The sequence below is a fragment of the Petromyzon marinus genome, chromosome 61 (genome assembly GCF_048934315.1).
Source record: "Petromyzon marinus isolate PM22_M1 ecotype Great Lakes invasive population chromosome 61, UKy_Petmar_22M1.pri1.0, whole genome shotgun sequence".
NCBI classification, from domain to species: Eukaryota; Metazoa; Chordata; class Hyperoartia; order Petromyzontiformes; family Petromyzontidae; genus Petromyzon; species Petromyzon marinus.
Genome location: NC_133727.1, coordinates 10737673 through 10760412, shown reverse-complemented (window position 1 = coordinate 10760412; position 22740 = coordinate 10737673). Strand labels below are relative to the sequence as shown.

At 48.8% G+C, this 22740-nt stretch overlaps 1 protein-coding gene across 1 annotated transcript in view; it reads right to left on the bottom strand.

Annotated features, from left to right (window-relative positions):
- Positions 1-22740, bottom strand: part of LOC116955726 (protocadherin Fat 4-like) — a 68223-nt gene that overhangs the window by 19923 nt on the left and 25560 nt on the right. The window contains exons 4-5 of the mRNA XM_032976992.2: positions 2032-2459; positions 426-806 (exon numbers count right to left, since the gene is read on the bottom strand). Of these exons, the coding sequence (XP_032832883.2) occupies positions 426-806; positions 2032-2459 (809 nt within the window). The remainder of the gene's footprint in view (positions 1-425; positions 807-2031; positions 2460-22740) is intronic.

The following is a 22740-nucleotide window of genomic DNA, read 5'->3' as shown; positions in this document are numbered from 1 at the left end:
CAGACTGTTGGGGCAAGTGCTGTTAGCAAGCACTTACATAGGCTGGCACGGCACACGAGGGGGTCGGTGGTCAGTACCACGCCCGGCCGACTTTGTCTCCCCAGTGACAATGTTGACGCACGGCACCAGGAACTTATTTTAGGCTGAGTCGACCTAGGGGAGGCCCGGGACCGGTTCAGATAATCGTCCCTGGTATTGGCCGTGAGCGGGAATCGAACTCGGGCCACCGGGTTCGTAGCGCAGCATAGCGCTAACCGCTACGCCACTACTCCGTGGGAGTTCCCACGCTTTGCCCTACCGCCACACAATGTTTGCCAATCGACTAACTGTGGCGTGGCCATTTACACCGTCAGGTGGACAGAGCGCGGGGAAATCTATGAACGCGATATTCGCCGATAAACCTCACGCCCCTGCCGCGGAGCTACCTCGTGGCGCTGTCGACGCGGCACAATCCGGTATCGGACCCGTCCGTTGAGGCCCGCATCCGCGTCTGCGGCCAACAGGCGCGCCACGATGGCGCCGACGCGGGCGTCCTCCGGGACACGGACGCGGTACGCCGGCGCGGCGAAGCGCGGCCGGTTGTCGTTGACGTCCTCGGCGATGACGAGCACCGTCGCTGCGCCTATCGGTGGCGGCTGCGGCGTCGCCGTCGCCCGCACGCCCGCCCGGTCGCTCGCGAGCACCATCAGCTCGTAGCGCCCCGAGGACGCCGCCGACGTCAGGTTCGACTCCCGGTCGAGGTCCGCCGACGTGCGGATGACGCCGTCGCGAGCGCCGATCGTGAACGGTGGCGGCGGTCGTGATCCCTTGGGGCCAGGGCGGGGGGGGGGTGAGAAGAGCGGCTTCCTGTTTGATTGTTCGAGGAGGAGGGGGTGGCGGGGGAGGAGGAACTGGGAACACCGAAAAGGTGAAAAGGTGCGACTCTGAATATTTACTCGATTGTGCTGTACAGCTCGCCGGTGTGATTTCAGGTGATACCGGGGATTGTTTGGCACAATGTCCGACGTTTCACTCCCAATGCCGCGAGCTACAGGAAATGGATTCCCGAAGAAGCTTGTGGCACGTGAAGTGGAATGTTAGGAAAGGGCTGGAATTTATTGACATAAGCCCAAGCACATATTAATGTGATGGTTTTCTTCCTAAAGTTATTGGTGATCAGGCCGTGAGCATCAGCTTGATACGCGTGAGAACTCAGTTGAACCAACGGTGGCTGCCCACATTCGAACATCAGAATCTCAGTGGTGGCAGCTCATCAATCAGACCTCTTGAGAGACCCCACCAATGCCCCGCCGTTTGTTTTTGCAGCCGCGATAGAGAGCCAACTGAGACATCGGACCGGGGGGCACGGTCGATGCGGCCACCTGATGCACAAATGACACATCAATTAATTTGGCGGTCTGCGAGTAACGTGGCCACGAATCCCAAACCGTTGACCGCATCATAAACACCTAGCCGGTGCTGCTGCTGCTCCCTTCACACCTTTAAAGGAGGAACGGAGGAGATCCACTCTGCGTCTGAAGAGAAAATTGAGTGGATAACAGTTTACTGAACAGTTTATTTAGAATTGCCCTGTGAGCTAAGAGGTGCTTGAATCGGGTTTCACTAACAAAACAAACAAACTATAAAATAAAAAAACACAACCTTTGCAGGTCGCATAAAAATTATAAATACAATAAATACAGCAATGAAAAAAGTCAACCAATTTGAAAAATGTACAATATATTACTTAATTATGAATTTTATATTTAAATAAACTGAACATTAAGATTACAGAAACATATTGCAAAATAGTGCATCTAGAGTAAGGAATAAGATTAGATCAAATATAGCAAAACGAAGAATAGAAACGCCTTTGGTAAAATAACATCTAAAATTATATCTTTAATTCTCGGTGCTATTAATCGATGCGAAACAAGAAGATCGGGGGCGAGAGCACAGAACGACTCGCGACCTCGCAGCAACGTCGCATGCCAGGTTTTAAGATTTCCCGAAAGTCCGCGTAAATAAGAACGTTACAACACTGAGCCTCACCTCTGGCTGAGACCACGACAGGGAGAACTCCACCTCCGCATTCTCTCCTTCGTCTGGGTCCAATGCGACGACCGTGGCCACCGTGGACCCAGGGGCCACGTCCTCTGGCACGGTCAGCGTGAAGGCCGGCCGGGCCCCGCCTTCCTCCGGCTCCTCCCGTGGGACCAATCCGCGGCCGGATACCCGCAGGGCCACGATGGCCGGCCCGTTGTCGTTGGCGTCTAGGACCCGGACGAGGACGGTGGCCGAGGCGGTAAAACGGGGGGCCGGGGGGGCTGCTCGGTCCGCGGTCGTCACGAGGAGATTGTAGGAGGGCCGCGACTCGCGGTCAAGCGGCCGGGCCACACGGAGGACCCCGCGGGCGTCCACGGAGAAACGGCGCTCGGGGTCGCCCGATGTGATCTCGAAATCCAGCGCCGCGTTTTCCCCTGCGCGGACAAAATGTAAAGAGTAATTTTAACCGTTCGGATAGCTGCAGACTTAGTGCTGCTTGGAAGCGAATCATCAAATAACACATTGTTTAAATGCATGCCTATACACCTCACCATACTTCAATAGGGATTAGCATTGGTACGGATATATCAGTACGCACAATCGACAGGAAGTACAAGAACATATAAATAACCCAAACGGCAGTGGATACCCATAGTCATTTATATTCATTCATTAATCCCTGCCCCACTTCGTGCAAGAAGAGCACACAAGTGACGTCATCACATCTACCTCTCTATTTAAGGAACGAAACAAGAGGATTTCTCCACAAATCTGTCCTTCGTCTGGTTGTTGTAATTATTGGCGAAACGTCGCACTCCGATTGTAAATGTTGTGTCCATCGCAAACGCAGGGGGCGACCGTCATCTTGGGCCCGAGCGCTCTCGCAAGTCGAGGGCGTGTGGGAAAAGGCCGACGCCTGGCAGTGGAGAGAAAAAATGGGCTCACTTGAAAACTAATTTCTTTAGAACTGTTTGTTGTTTTGTTTAGTTTGTTGTCCTTTCTCCCCACGCCTCCGATTAGCACGGTTGGCTACGTACAATGCGAAAGAAGTTCAGCATACATACCGCACTATACACTACACTACTATCCACTACGCTATACACTACACTGTACACACTACGCTATACACTACACTATCACTACTATACACTACACAACCATACTAAATGCAAAACGAATTTCTTTCAAACTGCTTTTTGTATGTACACGGGATGACGAGTTGACTTTAAATACAAAGATTGAGTCTATGGGTAGTGTTAGTCTCTGGGCAGTGTGTATATATGAACTTCTTTCGCAACATAGTAGCCAACTGCGCAAATCGGAGGTGCAGTGTCTATTGGCAGTGTTGAGTCTATGGGCAGTGTTAAGTCTATGAGTAGTGTTGAGTCTATGGGCAGTGTTGAGTCTATGGGTAGTGTTGAGTCTATGGGCAGTGTTGAGTCTATTGGCAGTGTTGAGTCTATGAGCAGTGTTAAGTCTATGGGTAGTGTTGAGTCTATGGGCAGTGTTGAGTCTATGGGTAGTGTTGAGTCTATGGGCAGTGTTGAGTCTATGGGCAGTGTTGAGTCTATGGATAGTGTTGAGTCTGGGCAGTGTTGAGTCTATGGGCAGTGTTGAGTCTATGGGTAGCGTTGAGTCTATGGGCAGTGTTAAGTCTATGGGTAGTGTTGAGTCTATGGGTAGTGTTGCGTCTATGGGTAGTGTTAAGTCTATGGGTGGTGTTGAGTCTATGGGTGGTGTTGAGTCTATGGGCAGTGTTGGGTCTATGGGCAGTGTTGAGTCTATGGTCAGTGTTAAGTCTATGGGCAGTGTTGAGTCTATGGGCAGTGTTGAGTCTATGGGCAGTGTTGAGTCTATGGTAAGTGTTAAGTCTATGGGTAGTGTTGAGTCTATGCGCAGTGTTGAGTCTATGGGTAGTGTTGAGTCTATGGGTAGTGTTGAGTCTATGGGCAGTGTTGAGTCTATGGGCAGTATGTATGTTGAGCTTCTTTCGCACTGTAAATAGCCAACCGTGCTAATCGGAGGTGCGAAATCCTCCCTGCCCACCCTCATAATATTATAAGCTCAGCCAATCGGTGAACTAAGTAAAAAAAAAGACTTACATATCCAACCAATTAGCATTTCAGAGTAGCGCACCTCCGATTAGCATGGGACGGCTACGTACGGCGCGAAGGAAATTCAACGTATTGCACGAACACCTCGGTGTGTACGTGTCCGTGTTCGGACCTGAGTCCGTCTCGTCACGGACGGGTCTCCCGCTCCGCCCTCCGGCCGGCGCTCGATTATTCTCGCGCGCTCATCGTAGCCCTGAGAGCGATTGTTTGAGGGCGCTTTACGAATTAAAATTATAATTATTATTCTTCTCTCACCCTTTGGTCCGATGGAATACAGAAACCCAGCTTGCGCTGACGAAAGTTCCTCATCACCGATTTCGTTCCCGAAATGAACGCCGGCATCTCGCGGCACAACGCAACGCGATCCAGAATGAGTTTTGGGCAACAACAATCTCAAATATTTCAAATATATATGTAATATATAAATACGCGCGAGTTGTGCTAAATAAATAAAATAAGCAATAGAAACTGCGCTGTTAACTCGGAATTGTATCGTCGCAATCAAGGCCGAAAGCCGAGACGCCGCGGTCTCGCTCCTTCGGCGCAGAGAAGGAGCCCAAAAAATGTTGGCGGCATTGTGCGACAAACACTGGGCGATTGAGCGAGCGCTCGACACAAATGCGACGGGCAAAGCGGGCCGTAAACGCCTCCACCGAGAGACGGGATACTTAACAGTCACTTTACCCGAGGCACAAGCAGGCCAGAATCACCTGCCCATCAATGCCGGGGATTGTTAACGCGTGAACCCTGGCATTCCTCCGTCGATCTCCCCCTTCCTTTCCCGCGGTTCTTTTTTTGTGAGCGATGCCGCTCTGGCGCTTCCGTTGCCTCCGCTGCTCGAAGCTCCCACTGGCTCTCCCACAGCGATGACCACGACCGTGAAATGTTAACCAAACGACGTCCGCTTGTGTCTCACAGAATGATGACTGTCATGATGATCATAATCATGACGACAATAGTAATTTTAGAATTCGGAACGCGCACACGGTCAGTTTCGCTCTCACTATCCTTGAGAGAGAGAGAGAGATAATTATCTCGAGGCACATGAAGCCACAGATAAGCGGAAAGGCAGCCAGCACTTGCACTCTCAACATTTGTCCAGGCTCTCAAACCTAGCCTCGTCCTCGTCTCTCATTTACAATGCTGGCCACGGTGAGATTTGGTGACAAAAGCCAGAAAAATGAATAAAATTAAATGGAATAAGGATTTTAAAAAATCCATTCACTCTTCACTAATCCGTGCGAATTAGTTTGACTTTAAATGCATTAAAAAATACGTTAAATGTTTGTGTGTCTATATTTTCGCGCACCGTGTTTAACAATCCATAATAGAAGTTTTGTTGGGTTACCTCGCGAAAATATAAATATGTTGTTAAACCCGCCACCACCCGACACAGCCAATTCTGGAAGGTTGCATCACGTTAACAAAACGTGCCAACTCGTTACTAGTTCAGCACGTGAAGGGCTCACAAGTGACGACATCACAACTACCCTTCTATTTAAAGAACGAAACAGGAGGATTTCTCCACAAATCTGGCTGTCCTCCTGATGATGCTTGTTGTGATTACTGGCGAAATATCGTACTCAGATTGCAAATGTTGTGGATTCGCTCTCCAACACACCGGTGTGCTGTACTAGTAACGAATTGGCACGTTCTATTTACGTGACAAACTTTACTAATTAGCTGTGTCGGGTGGTGACGGGTTTAACGACGTATTTATATTTACGCGAGTGACGGAGAGAGAGCCAGAGACAGCGAGTGAGGGAGAGAGAGCCAGAGACGGCGAGTGACGGAGAGAGACAGGGAGAGATAACCAGAGTGACATGTAGAGAGACGGAGAGGGACGGAGACAGCAAGAGACGGAGAGAGACAGAGACAGCGAGTGACAGAGAGAGAGAGACAGCGAGAGATGGAGAGAGAGACAGCGAGCGATGGAGGTAGACAGAGAAAGACAGGGGAGGAAGCGGAGCGAGCGAGACGGGCAGAGCGTGGCAAGCGAGCCGTGGCAATCAGAGGAGCTGTGGAGTTATCGACGGAATGCGGAGAGTTGTAAATAAAGTGGTGTCGGAGAAAAGAACAAAGTTGTCCGAGTGAAGTCTACCACTACACACGCACGCAGCCACCGAATTACGTACGTACGTATGTACGCATGTTGAACTTCTTTCGCAACGTACTTGCTACATGGAGGCGTGCAGAAGGACACCACGGAGAAGGACAGGACGCACCCCCGGAACGTTTTAAAGTGAAATAAAAGTAGAGAGTGACTTTCTGTTGAATTCCGCATTGAAGGCGGAATCATCTCCTGCGCACAGCCGGTGGTAGAAATTCCACATCCTGATGGCGAGGCCAAGTCTCTCTCCACGGGGCCACTCTTGACTTCCCCGCAAATACGTTCTAATTTTTATCGACCCTGGGGGATGATGAGATGGTGGCCTGAGTAAAGCTCCCAACCAAGAGTTGAACTCGCAACCCTGGCGATGGCGAGCCACTCACTCCCACCACTGAGCCACCTGGTTGGTATTCACAAATCTGGTCTCACACAAAGATCCCCTGTATAGCCTTAACAGACTGAAGGGGCAAGTGCTGTTAGCGAGCACCTATGAAGGCCGGAATGGTACACTAGGGGGTGGGTGGCCAGCACCACGCCCGACCACCTTTGCCTCCCCAGTGGCGATGTTTACACACCGCACCAGGTACTCATTTGAGTGAGTCGACCTAAGGGAGGCCCGGGACCGGTTCAGAGATAATCGTCACTGGTGTTGGCCGTGAGCGGGTCTAACTTGGGTCGCCGGGTTCGTAGCGCGGCGCCCGCTAACCGCTACACTACCGCTCACACACACACGCACACCGACCTGATTATAAACTAAACAATAAACTAAACAATTGATATTTTACCAGGTAAGGCCCACTCAGCTGTGTAGCCCTTTTTCAGAAGCGACCTATCGCAACCAAATACTCTAAACGCGTGACGTTCATTCTAAATGTGCAGGAAAAAAAGAGGACCCGGGGAAAAATCCGCACGACCACGGGGAGAGAGACACGCAAACTTCAAACATACAGCAGGCGTCAGCGTCGGGATATAACCCACGACCTCCTGTATACCAGGCGAGGTAGTCGACATCTCATAGCCACCGTGGTGATGATGAGAGAGAGAGACGCAGACTCCAAATATACAGCAGCAGGCGTCGTAAGGGTCGGGATCGAACCCACGCAAGATAGTTAACATCTCGCCACCCTGGCGCCCTTGTAAGATGCACCCCCCAACTTTTTCTTTAAAATACGGGGGGAAGAGGCGAGGGGGGGGGTAAATAACTCTCATAATCTGTAGAATACGGTGATTGTAAAGGTCAAAGAATGCGATGCGGTGCGGAGCGGTCACGCAGCAGCTAGGGGCCGGCTATTAAAGCCCCGTTTAATGAAAAATAACGCCGCGGGTGAAACACGGGAGACCACGGGAGGCCGAGTCCGCGGGACTTTGTTCATTAATCGGGGGCAATGCGGCGGCTGAGCAGAGGTTTCACCAGGAGGGGTCCCAGAGACCCATACGGCGCTGCTGGCATTATTATTATTAATAGGGCTCTCGGAGACGCCAAAGCTTCCGGCGGGGGTTCCACAATTTGCCAAAGTTTTCCTGCCGAGCGACAAGTGGCACGCTGTGCTCGGCGAGCGAGCGAGCGAGCGAACGAACGAGTGGCGACGAAGCGTCCCTGCACAGCCACTTATTGGGGAAACCTTCGTGCTCCGGGAAAGCGTTGGTGCCTTCAAACGCGCAGACGCTCAGATAATCAGACAGACAGGCAGGCAGAGAGACAGGCAGGCAGGCAGACACAGAGACAGACACACCGACAGGCACAGAGAGACAGATTTGTTTTACACTTGGGTAGAGTACAACGATGGGATGTCAAGGTTGCTCCAAACTCAGAATACAGATAGACCAACAAATACAGACACAACCAAGAATACCGAGGACAGGCGCCACCGGCGTTTGTAATGTGCTACGTACTTCGTTAATTTAATGTTGTGCAGTGCTTTCAGATGTTTCCGATCCTGTTTTTTTAAAAGTTACGTAAACTTTTAATTATTATCTATCGAGGAAAGTCATAATGAGTCTAGAACTCTATTTCAGAAGGGTCTTGCTTTGGTATTTAATTTTAAAATGTTTTGCCGTCAATTCAGTTTCAGTTTATTTATTTTGGTATAGCCCTGTGAGCCATTCAGCTCTTGAATCGGGTGCCACCACAACAAACAAAAAAACTAAAACACGAACAAGAAAACGTTTGCTTGTCTTTCACTCTTGGTAACAATCTTCTCTCGTACAAAATTAAAGGTACCTTCTTCTTAGACACGAACTTGTTGCCTCCATGTTGGTGAGACGTGAAGAGTGTTCTCTCTCTCTTGCACGGCTTTCTTCCACGTGACTAGAAGTCTTTTACTTGAGTAGGTTTCTTCCACGTGAGTAGAAGTCTTTTACTTGAGTAGGTTTCTTCCACGTGAGTAGGAGTCTTTTACTTGAGTGGGTTTCTTCCACGTAAGTAGGAGTCTTTTACTTGAGTAGGTTTCTTCCACGTGAGTAGGAGTCTTTTACTTGAGTAGGTTTCTTCCACGTGAGTAGAAGCCTTTTACTTGAGTAGGTTTCTTCCACGTGAGTAGGAGTCTTTTACTTGAGTAGGTTTCTTCCACGTGAGTATAAGTTTTTTACTTGAGTAGGTTTCTTCCACGTGAGTGGGAATCTTTTACTTGAGTAGGTTTCTTCCACGTGAGTAGAAGTTATTGACTTGAGTAGGTTTCTTCCACGTGAGTAGAAGTCTTTTACTTGAGTAGGTTTCTTCCACGTGGGTAGAAGTCTTTTACTTGAGTAGGTTTCTTCCACGTGAGTAGGAGTATTTTACTTGAGTAGGTTTCTTCCACGTGAGTAGGAGTCTTTTGACTTGAGTGGGTTTCTTCCACGTGAGTAGAAGTCTTTTACTTGAGTAGGTTTCTTCCACGTGAGTAGGAGTCTTTTACTTGAGTAGGTTTCTTCCACGTGAGTAGAAGTCTTTACTTGAGTGGTTTTCTTCCACGTGAGTAGGAGTCTTTTACTTGAGTAGGTTTCTTCCACGTGAGTAGAAGTCTTTACTTGAATGGTTTTCTTCCACGTGAGTAGGAGTCTTTTACTTGAGTGGGTTTCTTCCACGTGAGTAGGAGTCTTTTACTTGAGTGGGTTTCTTCCACGTGAGTATAAGTCTTTTACTTGAGTGGGTTTCTTCCACGTGAGTACGAGTCTTTTGACTAATGTAGGCGCAGCTTTCTTGTACCAGAACATAAGCTACGCCTTAAGTTGTGGGAGTCTGACGCGTGTTTGAGGCGTCTTAAATAAAACTGTTTCTTTATTTCTTTGTTGCACAGAAACGAGCGTTTTCTAAAGTTATATCTTCACCTGTTCACGTACTGTATCATCCTGTCGCACGTACTGTGTCACTTCGTCGCACGTACTGTGTCACCCTGTCGCACGGTCAAACTACTGTATCCACTCGCTCTCCATTGATGATGAGATGATGAGCGCTTTTGCAAGTGGGAGAAAACCGGAGCACCCGGAGAAAACCCAACACGTGCGAGGGGGCAACACTCAATCCCCGCAAAAAATGTAGACAGATTGCGATTGGTCCACTTGCTGTACTGCCTTCAGCTGGAGAGCCAGGATATGGCACCTCGACGCTCCGGGGAAAGGGAGTTGAACGACGTCTGTACGATCGACCCAGTTGCTGCATGTGTAGCTATTCTGGCAGAGCAGGGTGTCACCAGCGGTAACACACTCGTGCCTCGCAGCAAGAAGGGCCTGAGTTCAATTCCCAACTCGGGAGCCTTTCTGTGCAGAGTCCGTGTGTTCTGCCGCTGTTCTGCGTGGGTCTCCGCAGGGTGCTCTGATTTCCTCTGTCAGGCCAAGAAATAAAAAATAAACCACTCAACACAAGGTGACTGGTATTGGCCACCCATCCCAATGGCCGAGAGAGACCACTTGCAATTTTCTCAATTTGGGATCACGCGGCTGCGACATCGCCTTCTGTGAAACAAAAAAAAACTTTGACAGAAACCTCCTGAAAAAGTCTCGAGGCTCGTCGGGGCTTCCCTGGGGGAGAAAAAAGTTTAAGAATTAAAAAATTATAAACTGTCTTTCCACATTTGAATTTTGCACTTTTTTAAATATCTGTAAAGTTGCTATGTCCATGATTTGTTGTTTATAGTTTGTGTTGTTTTCTGTGCATTCACTTTGGTGATGTTATCGTGAAAGGAGCCAACTCATAAAAAATATAATGATAGTAGGGGTAGTTGTTTTCTTGAGTCAGGCAGACAGACAGCTCAACAAACAGTCGTACTGACAGACCAGCACTTGGACACTTGACGGTCAAACAAATAAACAGTCAGACAGATACTGTTTACTGACTTGTGCAGTTGGCTACGTACGGCGCGAAGGAAATTCAACATACACACAGGCAGACTATCTACTAAATAAACAGGTACAAAGGAGGCAGGCACAGCCTCCATGTGACAGACAGCTGTGCAGAGACACAGACCAACGATCTAACCCAAAAACCTTTATTATGAATAATATTGGTCGCGAAAGCCTACGTGTTAAACCAACAGACAGATGGATATGCAGACGGAGAGGCAAAAAGCACGATTTGGCAGGCAGAAATGCAGACCAGTTGGCAAGCAAGACATGCAGACACGCACACAAATGACCTTTTAGTCAAACAATTAAGGAGCGTACAATCCTCAGCAATTGCCGAGTCCTGTATAACCTCGTGCCACGACAGATCTCTCGCCTACTTCAGCAGTTTCTTCTTGCTGTGGTTGTCCCACCTGATGACGATTGCTTGTGTTGCGATCGAAACGTCGTGATCTATTATTTTTTTTACATACGTGACTTTACCGAAAGAACCAAAGAGTACAATTCTAAGGAGTCGGTGGCGTGAAGGGCACACATAGACGAAGAACAAAGATCCCTCGTATAGCCTTAAGAGACTGTGGGGGCAAGTGCTGCTAGCGAGCAGCACCTATGAAGGCCGGCACTGTGGCACACGAGGGGGTGGGTGGTCAGCAACCACGCCCGGCCGCCTTTGTCTCCCCCAGTGGCGATGCTTACGCACAGCACCAGGTGCTCATTTGAGGCCAGTTCAGATAATCGTCGCCGGTGTTGGGCCCTTGAGAGGGAGTCGAACCCGGGTGGCCGGGGTTCGTAGCGCAGCTCCACACGCATGAACGCACGAACGCCCCCGTCGGCGGTGCCAGCAAACACGCTGCCACCGTCCAGCCCTGCTCCGTTGGCTAAGCGTTGCGAATGAAAAGGCGAAACGCAGCCCCGAGTGGGAGAGGTGAGGAAGAGAGAGAGAAAGCAAAAACAACATCGAAACTTTCCCAGCCAATGGCAACGTGGTGGGATGATTCACTTCACTGGTCGTGAAGCCCACCCTCTCAAGGATTACTTCAGTTACAGCATTGGCAGGCGGCGGTTCTCGTTCATAGAAATATTCTTTTAAAGTGCCCACGCGACTGTTACCGAAACTGTTTTCATTCGCCTCGAGCCAATCGAATGGCCGTCGCCCTGAGAATACAAATGAGTTACTCTTGAGCGCATGAGTGACTCTCTATCCCTCTGTCTCTCTCTCTCTCATGAGCCCACAATCTCAGGGATTATTTCAGTTCCAGCATTGGCAGGGGGGGGGGGAGTGGCTTTTCTCGTTTAAAGAAATATTATTTGAAAGTTGCCCACACGAATGTTACCGAAAATGCTTTCGTTCGCCTCGAGCCAGTGAATGGTCATTGCCCTGAGAACACAAATAAGTTATTCTTGTACGGAAGAGTGACTCTCTCCGTCTTAGTCTCTCTCCGTCTCTGTCTCTCTTTAGGATCTGCCCCACCAGTACTTAGGCTGCCAGCGACTCAACCCAATGTTCTGCCTTTTGGGGAACATCTTCAGGAAACTGGGGGTACCCTTCTACAACAGCAGCTTCGTGTATGGGGTGGTGCCTTACCTGGCTAACAAACATCATGACCTCGCCAACTTCGCCTGTGCTCAGGCGAAGTTGGCGGTGCACAGAACGAGTAAAAAGACGCTGGAAGGTGACACTGACGGCTGCTCTGTGCTGCTTCCAGTGTTCAGAGGCCTGCTTAAGACGAGGCTCCGCTGGAGCACGCCACGTACCACACACATGTCGATGATGTGCACGTCTTCTTCGAATGCTGGGGAGCCGGAAAAGCCCCTCTCTGTACTAGCGTGGACGGCACCCTCATGTTCACCTTCTGAAGCGCTCGCTCGTCAACGTGGCGTGCGCGATGACCACCACCACCACCACGTGACTTTTATTTCGTGTTGTGCGCGGTGCTTTTTAGCGCCACAGCGCGTAGGTTTGTAACGTGTATTTTCATTTTGTTTGCTGGTGACTTTGTGTATTTCATATCGAAATCGCCTCCAGTGCTTTTGCTGCTGGCGGCAATAAAAGTTGTTTAAAAGTCAAAGTCTCTCTCCGTCTCTGTCTCTCTCTCTCATGAGCCCATCCTCCATGTGCACAAACCAACGAATTGGCGAGCAAGCGGCCAAATCGCCGCTCGCGGGGTCCGGGGTGCGGGGCTCGCCGGACAGTGCAAGAGCGGCTCGACGGAGATGCTAGCGAAACGTTTCAGCTTTTCAATAAAAGTTCCCTTGAAACAAGAAAGTATCTTAAACAACGCGGGAACGACCCAGACACGAGTAACCCCTTGCCCCTCCCCACCAACCCACCCACGCGGCACTCCCACGAAATTCAAAAATTTCCAGAATCTGCTGCGAGCGAAGCGGTGGCGTGATCGCGCCGTGTGACCGCGCCGTGTGACCACTCCGCGTGGCTGGCCCAGTTGAATTCGGGCGTATAGGCGGCACCACACCGGTGCAGCGTAACAACAACACACCGGGTCCTCGTGAAACAGTCCAACGATGTCGCTGTTGCCTCCCTTGTTGAGTGGAGCTGCAGACCTCTCCATCAAAAGTTGCCACTGAGATTCAGCGGCCGCTTTCCCATTCGAACGTGCAGTGGTGCAACCACCACGAGTCGTAATCTTTGTGATGCCACCGTCCCGCCAAGAAACGAGTCCGGAAACGAATCGAGGAACCGTTCGACCAAGTCTAGGTAGGGCACGAGCAGTCTAATTTTTCTTTTGAAACACGGAACCAGCCAATTGCTATCAGGGCCGGGTCCTGCTGTACGTCAACAGACCGCGAAGCTTCGTGTTCAGCCGCTCGTATCGACGTTCCTTATTGCGACCGATTCGACATCACGACAACTGATTATGACTCGCACCATCACCACCGCCACCCCGCAAGATTTCTGACCAGGGTTGCAGATCGCGGGAACATGAATAATTATCGCAAACATTTGTATGACTTTTAATATAACGTGCATCACCAGTGTACTGCCCGACGAGTCTCGTGAGACTGGGCAAGGCATTCTTGAACGAGGGCAAGATTGTATCCTGCTTACTACTCCTCTACACGGGTACGCGTTCATCTCAGCACTAAACAAACGCTCATCTCTTGCTTACAACTCCATTCTGCGCTTGCACCCCGCAATCATTTTCTGACCGGGGTTGCGAATCGCGGGGGACAGAAATAATAATCGTGTACCACCGGCGAACCCCCAATTCCGTTCATATGGGTCTCGTGACACTGGGCCCCCCCCGAATGAAAATTTGTGAATGTGACTGTACCAAAGCATGTTTGTTGTTTGCATGTTCTCACCACAAGCATACGTGGTTGATGCAGACATAATTCCTTGCAAAAGGTTTCAGTTTGGTATTTTAACATCTTCACACAGCTGTTTTATTGCCAGAAAGGGTAAAACCTATTCTTATATATTGATAGTGGAAAGGGAGGTCCCATGGTGTAGCTGCTCACCCTGAGCTCTCAGTGCCCTGGTAGTGACATTGTCTTTGTGCTGTTCGCCTTTTGGCGTCCTCTGGTCTAACATTGTTTGAGACTAGGCTTTGGTGTGGACCATTCAGATTCAAAGACAATGCGTATATTATCAGTGTGGTTTTTTTGTTTGCATGTTCACCACAAGTATGTGTGGTTAATGGGGTGCATGATTTCTTGCAACGGGTTTCAGTTTGGTGTTTTAACATCTTAACACAGCTGTTTTATTGCCAGATATTCTTATATTTTGATACTGGCAAGAGAGGTCCCATGAAGAATGTGGGTCAGGAACGTGGTCCCCCCGCGTGCCTGCTGCGTGTCGACCACCGTCAGTGAGTGACTCTCGACAAACGCGGGCGGTACCACGGGACCTCGTTGCCAGCATCAAAGTACGAAATATAATAGCAGGCGTTTAGCCTTTCTGGCCATAAAGAAGGCTGGCTCTTGGCCAATCGGTTTCAAAGACAATGCATATCTTATCAGAGCGTGTTTGTTTGAATGTTCACAAGTACTGTGTGTGGTCAATGCAGTACATGATGCCTTACAAAAGGCATCTATTTTGGTGTTTGAACATCTTAACACCGTCCTGTTGTTATTTTGCCAGAAAGGGTAAAACCTGTTATTTGCCAAGCCCTAACGTTGCTTCACTAAAAGGACGAGTTTGCTGGAATATTTTGCACATACTGTCATATCATTTGGCACAATAATGCCAAGTCTCAAAATATCCAAACACCTTTCTCTGCCCCTCACAATATGGCGACTGTCACGTGACATGCACGGCACGATGGGAGGATTCATCAAACGGTCATGATCGCGCCTTTTAGATTTGTGTATTTTTCCAGCACTCCTGAATAAAAATAAAAAAAATTGGTCCACCCCAAAAATGACAGTTAATAAGCTGATTGATTTTACACTGTCAAGGTTCAAAGCTCTGCATTGAGAGATTTGGAGCTCAGAACATTTTATCTAATTTCTATCTCGCCTGCTTCAATCTTTCCCTGCCTGAATCTGTCTCGAGATATCACTGCTACCCCTTCTGTAAAACAAAATAAATTCTCCAAACATTCGTCGATCACACCGTGGCCTTTCGGAAGGAAAAGTTTATGATGAGTGACGCTTTACACCACTTTTTACGCGCTACAACACAAAGATTCGTTGCCCAAAACGTCGGTCACTGTATCCTTTTAATTTTACTGCAGTACATTTTTCAAATGACGAATATTCATTTTTTTACCTCTGGCAACGCAGCAGCAGCGGCATCACCAAACAATCCGTTTCCTTAGCTGCTACATCCCTTATCTCACGGCATCTCTTGTTCACATCTCTTCTGTAATTTAAGGGAAAAAAATCTGACTGTCGCCTGATGAAGCTAGTTGTAATTATTAGCGAAACGTCATACTTAGATTGTAAATGTTTTGGCTTGGCTCTCCAACACACCGGTGTGCTGTACTAGTACACTACACACTACACTATGCACTACACTATACACTCTACACTACACTATGCACTACACTATACACTACACTATACACTACACTACACACTACACTATACACTACACTATACACTACTATACACTACACTATACACTACACTATACACTACACTATGCACTACACTATACACTACACTATACACTAGTGCTGTACTAGTGACGAATTGGCCACGTTCAGTTTATGTGACAACACTTACTAGTTTGCTGTGTCGAGTGGTGGCGGGTTTTAACGACACATGTATATGTTTATGCACTCTAACCCCCAAAAAAACTATATTATCTCACTAAGGGGTTTGTGAACTGAAAAAGGGGGGCCAGCATGACCCAGTGGTTATGGACCTCGCTACGTACGTCTGTCCGTGTGCTGAACTTCTTTCGGAACGTGGCACACCGCGCTGATCGGACGCACGCAACACGCCCGAGTGACGGAGAGTCAAATACGCGTCCACAGTTGCGATGTTTTGGTCAACATTGTGACTCGCACATTCAGCTCGGCTTGCGCGGACGCACAGTGCAAAATCGTCCGGGACTAAAACAACTACATCAGCGCCTCTTCAAACCTAATTTGGCCAATACCGTGCCCATATTTTTTTTGCTCGGGAAAACACAGCATTCTCCAGAGCTTTGACCCCACAAAAGAAATTCCGTGCGGTCGCCGGAGCATAAAATTGCTCGGAAAAAATATATCACGCGTTAATGAAATAATAAAATGCTTCTACATACACAGTGTGCTTATACTTGTGTGTGTGTGTGCGTGCATGCATGTGTGGGGGAGCGGTGGTGTAGCGGTTAGCGTGCTGTACTACGAACCCGGCGACCCGAGTTCGGCCAACACCAGTGACGATTATCTGAACCGGGTCCTGGGCCTCCCCGAGGTCGACTCAGCCTCAAATGAGTACCTGGTGCGGCGTGTAAACATCGCAACTAGGAAGACAAAGGCGGCCGGGCGTGGTGCTGGCCACCCACCTCCTCCTGTGCGCCATGCCGGCCTTCATAGATGCTCGCTAACAGCACTTGCTCTGACAGTCTGTAAAGGCTACACGGGGCATCTTTGTGTGCGGGGGGGGAGGTTAGCGAGCTACGCTAGGAACCTGGTGAACCCAGTTACATTCCTGGTCACAACCAACATCTGGTGCCGCGTGTAAACATCAGCACTGGGGAGAAACAGGCTTTGACGTACCAGTGTCTCATCAGCAGTCAGGCTTGCTGTGAGGCCCGGTGGGTTGTGTGAAGAATTTACTTTTATTACGCCTGGCAGCAGCGGCTTTTGGCTCACCGTCGGACAAAGACGGTGGTCACCGCGAGGCGCTTTCAGAAGCGTGTCTGCGGCCGTCTGGAATGCTCAGCCTTCCGATATTAGGAAGCCAATGGGAGCCATGCACTTTTAAATCATCTCAATTAACAAACTAATTTCTTTAAAACTGATTTTTGTGTTTAATTTGTTGTCCTTCAATCCCCCCCCCCTCCGCCGCACCTTCGATTAGCACGGTTGACTACGAACGGTGCAAAAGAAGTTCAACATTTATACATCCTAAACATAGACTAACACTGCCCATAGACTCAACACTACCCATAGACTCAACACTGCCCAAAGACTCAACACTACCATAGTCTTAACACTGCCCATAGACTCAACACTGCCCATAGACTCAACACTGCCCATAGACTCAACACTGCCCATAGACTCAACACTGCCCATAGACTCAACACTACCCATAGACTCAACACTGCCCATATATTATGAGACCTCCTTTGCCAGTAACAAGATATAGTAATAGGTTTTACCCTTTTAACTGGAACAAAAACTGACACCTTTATTCAAGGCATCATGTTTGCAATAACCACAACACAAGCAGTCAAAATGCAAACAAAAGAGACAACTCTGATAATAATATGCACTGTCCTTGAATTTGATTGGTCCTTGGACCAATCATAGACTAACAGTTAAAAAGGGTAAAACCTATTACTACTGCCCATATACTCAACACTTCCCATAGACTGAATACTACCGATAGACTGAACACTGCCCATATACTTAACACTTCCCATAGACTAATACTACCCATAGATTCAACACTGCCGATAGACTAACACTGCCCATAGACTCAACACTGCACCTCCTATTAGCACGGTTGGCTACGTACGGTGCTAAAGAAGTTCAACATACATCCAACATACATGTGCCGAGTCGGAGATATACGAAGGGCACACACTGTCCGCTGATGTATGTTGTTATTTATATTCTCCGCCACGATTCTAATGACCCTTTAAAGTCTGCGGGTGGCAAGTGGAGTGTTGTTTATCATCACACCTCCGCTGTAGCCGCAGACCGCTGCGCTTTCTCAGTCTACGCCCTGGGGTGTCCGCGCAACCTGCCATGGATTTGTGCAGTGGATGCGATTTTTAGCTCATCAAGGGTCCACCCTCAACCGCATCCACTGCAAGAACCGTGGGCAGTAGCTGCGGGTGATACCTGATGCGCAAACGGACAAATTGAAGAAAACAACTTTCTCCAGTAGTCGTGGTGCGACTGTCGTCATCTAGAACAGAAACAGTACAACGTATAATGACTCAAGGCCGTAACTATAATGTATATTGGGGGGGACACATCCCCCCCCCCAATATTGAAATATGCTCGAAATGTCCCCCCCAATATATTGCTATAAAATAGATTTCTGTGTATATGATTGTGGTTATGGTTGTACTTTATTAATCCCGAATCTCTGCCATTACATACACTGAAACAAGAAAAGGTAAAAAAGAAACAACAGATCAATGTAATACAATACACTATTAGACATTATTGTTAAAAAAAAGTCCATCCAATGTGTTAGTGAATTTTTGTATATTTTAGGCAAGAAATTAGTTTTAAAATTTAGATTTTTTTCTGGGGGGGGGGGACCCCACACCCCCTGGAAGATTTGGTCCCCCCCAATGTTGACTCCATGGCTACGGCCTTGTAATGACTCAATGCCCCCCGATCCACAAATACGAAGTAGGAGACATCATCGCGGCGATGCCCTCCGCCACTGTCTGGGCTTGAACCTGCTGAATGTGTTATTGTTAGTTGTTGCTCCGCATCTACATCATCATCATCAGCCGTATGTACGAACGAACAAAAGAAGAAGTCTATCTATGCCTGCCGCAAAAAAAAATACGATTACAAGTTTTTCCACCGGTGGTTTTTACTCGGTTAGCGGTGATATAACAACAGTATCTATAAGAGGGTGTTTTGGGTCAGATCTCGTAAATATATAAACGTGTCGATAAACCTGCCACCACCCCACACAGACAATTAGTCAGGTTTATCACATAAACAGAACTTGCCAATTCGTCACGAGTACAGTAGGAGAGCAAAGCCGCAACTTTTACAATCGGAGCACGACGTTTCGCCAGTAATTACAACTAGCTTCATCAGGCGACGGCCAGATTTGCGAAGAAATCCTCCTGTTGCGTTCCTTAAATAGAGGCATAGACGTGGCGGCGTCACTCGTGTGCCCTTGAGCGAAGTGGTGGGGAGGGGAGGAGAGAGGACATGAATGAATGCATATAAATGCATACCACTAATAACTACAGCAGCAGCAGCAGCAACAACCTCGAATCATAAGGCTCAATGCCTTTCCCATGGCAGGCGAGGCCTCACGATCCACACACTCCAATGCGGTGGTGGTGGTGGTAGTGCCCCTCCCCCCCCCCACCACCACCGGGGGGCCTTCGCGAGGGCTTCCCGCTGAACTCGTCAGGCGGAGCGCGGGGTCAGAGGCCCGGCACCTGCCCCCATCCTTGACCCCTGTGCCCTCCTCCCTCCACCCAGGGCTTACGGGTGCCATGCGGTGGCGGCAGCACAAAGCCTCGCTCGGCGACAAGAAAGAGAATAAGAAACAGTGCAACTCGTGACCCTAGGGTCGCAATTATTTTTCAACATTTAAGTTTCGACAAACGTTCGTTGGCCTTTAACATCGGTAAAAGCGCAGCCCTGCGATTGCGTGCTGGCGGAAGGGCGAGCTCTGGAGAGTGCCACTTTTTAGGCTCCTCAAAAATGTGCATTCGGCGTAGTCATCCCACACCTGGCCAGACGACTTGGGAGAGTTGAGAGTACCCATACTTTACCCCGCCACCACGACCGCACGCGGCATGCCGAGCGACCGACTGTGGTTACATCTACGGGACCTTTTTGGCAGTATGGGAAATGATGATAAATAAGAATTAGGTGTTACCCCTTTTCAGGCAATAAAACAGGAGGTGTTAAGCTGTTCAAACACCAAATAGAAACCTTTTGCAAGGCATCACACGCCTGCACAAACCACACGTGCTTGTGCCAAAACATGCAAACAAACATGCTCTGATTATGATAATACTACACGCATTGTCGTCTTTGAAGCTGATTGGTCTACACCAGCAGCCTTCTTCGTGGCCTTGTCTCACCACCCGCGTTAGACCAGTTTCAAGGACATTATATATATTAATTATAATTATTAATTATCAGAGCATGTTCGCCACAAGTGTGCCTGGTTAATGCAGACTTGATGCCGTGCTAAAAGGTATCCATTTGGCGTTTGAATATATTAACACGACTCGTGATTTATTGCCCAAAAGGGTACGAACCCATTCTTATTTTTCATCATTTTGGATACTGGCAAAAAGTTCCCATAGATATAGCTGCTCCGTCCCGAGCTATAAGTGGTCTGATACTTCCATTGTCTCTGTACTGTTCGCCTTTTGACGTTCTCTGGTCTAACACTGGTGATGCAAGGCCAGTGAGTGGGTGGACAATTGCATTGTGTTTGCTGTTGTAGCGTTCTTACCCAGTGCCCCCACTGGACATCCGTGAAAAAGAGCTGTATAGCTCATCGGATTACTCCAGTATAAATACATATTTTCAGTCTGATTGGGGAGTTAGGGCGCCGCCCTACCTTAGTTTTTGCTGAATATTGTAACAATAATTTCCAGACAATATGTAGTTTTAAAAAAACTAAAGTAAAAAATAACTTACACAAGGTACTAATTTAAGTCAATGTCTTTCGGTTGTTTTCCTTTCATTTAGGATCAGTTCATATGGAATCGCTTCACTAAGGATCGAGTGTAGATCTGCAAGATCTTACGCGGGTAATTGTGTTTTCTCTTCTTAAGCCGCTACTTGTAATCCGGATAGGCACGCGTGAGTGGCTATTGCAAGGCTGGTTCTTCAATCCCATTTCCCGGCGGGCTTCACACTTAAAACCGGAGTGTGTTGGCGAGTCACATGGCCTCACGCGTATCTGAACCGGTCCTGGGCCTCCTCTAGGTCGACTCAGCCTCAAATGAGTACCTGGTGCGATGTGTAAACATCGTCACTAGGGAAACAAAGGCGGCCGGTCGTGGTGTTGGCCACCCACCTCCTCGTGTGCCGTGCCGGCCTTCATAGGTGCTCGCTAATAGCACTTGCCCCAACAGTCTGTTAAGGCTACACGGGGGAATCTTTGTCTTTGTTTTGTGCACCGCGGGTTTTTTTAATGTTGCAAATGTCAAAACGTTGTTGGTGGTGGTGGTGTGCACAGCACTCGGTTAAGGCTACTGCTGATTGGGCTTGTGTGGTCTCTTAGGCTGGGCGGCCGGGTCAGAGGTTCCATACTGCCAAGCAACTTGTATGAGAATTGGTTTATTGTTTACAAGCAGTTATCTTCAATTTTGAAAGAAAAAATAATTTTTGCACGTTTGTATCATAATAATTATAAAATGCTGTGCTTTCTCTTTAATGAAAACAGAGGGTCAGAGAGGGCATGGGTTTTGTTGCTCTTGTGCCGTGCGACCAGGGGGCTCTGAACACCACCCACTCTTTCGGCCGTCGGGGGTAACGTGGCACCAATGGACTTCTCGTGCTAAACGCACCGGGAGATGGAGGTCCTCAGCATTGGCCGGGTGGCTCTGTGGAGGTTATTGAACCACGGGGTTAACGAGTTGAAAGTCGGAGTGGATTGGCTTTTGTTGATAGCTTTTGCCACCTGCACATTTCTCTCTCTCTCTCTTGTCTCTTATCTCGCTCGTCGTATTCCTCTGTTTACGTCTCTCTGTGAGCCGCATCTCTGCCCTGACTGGACATCTGCGAACAAGAGCTTCATAGCTCATCGGATTCCCTCCTGCAGTCAAAACAAAGGTTGCTATTCTGATCGCTCCATAGACCGTAGCTCAGTGGGCCTCTGCAAAACGCCTTGGTCTGCGTGCGCCGCTATTTAGCACGTGGGAGAAAACATTGGAAAACTGACTGCAATGTCAACATCTGTAGTGCGTAACAGCACCGCTTAGCGCGAGGCTGCATTCAGCACTCAAAGGCTAACGTCGCAATTGAGAAGAATAACATGGCATCTTACAAAGTAATCTCTGGCTCAACATCTTACCCCCCAGCGATGGGCTCATTGCATCGGCAAGCCGGCGACGGAAAGTTACATTCAGCACGTTGCCTCGGGCACCCAAACCTCATCAAATCTTGGAAGCTAAGCAGGGGTTTGAGTCTTGTTAACAATTGGATAGAAGGTGGGTTGGGAGTACACCAGCTGTTGTAGGCTTGGGCTACGAACTGGCCAAGCGGTGGCGGTACAGCAACGGATTGACGAATCCATCTGTGCGGAGCTTTAAATATCACTGCCTCGTGTGTGTGGAGATTCCCTAAACGTTCATACACGGAATTGGTCAACGCATTACAATGCAGAAGCCTCCCAAAACGGAGTTTTGAGACTTGGGAAGGACATTGTGGGTACATAAATGGCATTATTATTATCATCGCAGAAAGTCACATCACGTTGCTCTGTTGTGTCCCGATGCTTCTATAGCCCTGCCAAGACTCCTCGGGCTGACGGAGTGAATCACTGGTCTGAATACGGAAAAAAAAGATTTGCATGTATTTAGCACTCACATACAACTTGCGCCCCCCAAAAGCACTTCGACAAAAGGCTGCAGAAGTAATAAGAATATCGGCAGAGCAATAATTGCGTTGGAGGGAGATGTGGAGGGGGAGGGGGGGGGGAAGGGAGATGTGTGGAGAGATGTGGGGGAGACGCGTGACAATAAAAAAGAGCAGCGGCGAGTAAAGGAGGTATGGAGAAAGACGTGGAGTGAAGGACGCGCGGCCGCCCTGCGCAGAGCCTCAATCGCCGTCGCCAAAGCCACCGAAACGCAGCGACGGGTCCATGGTAAGAGCACGGCAC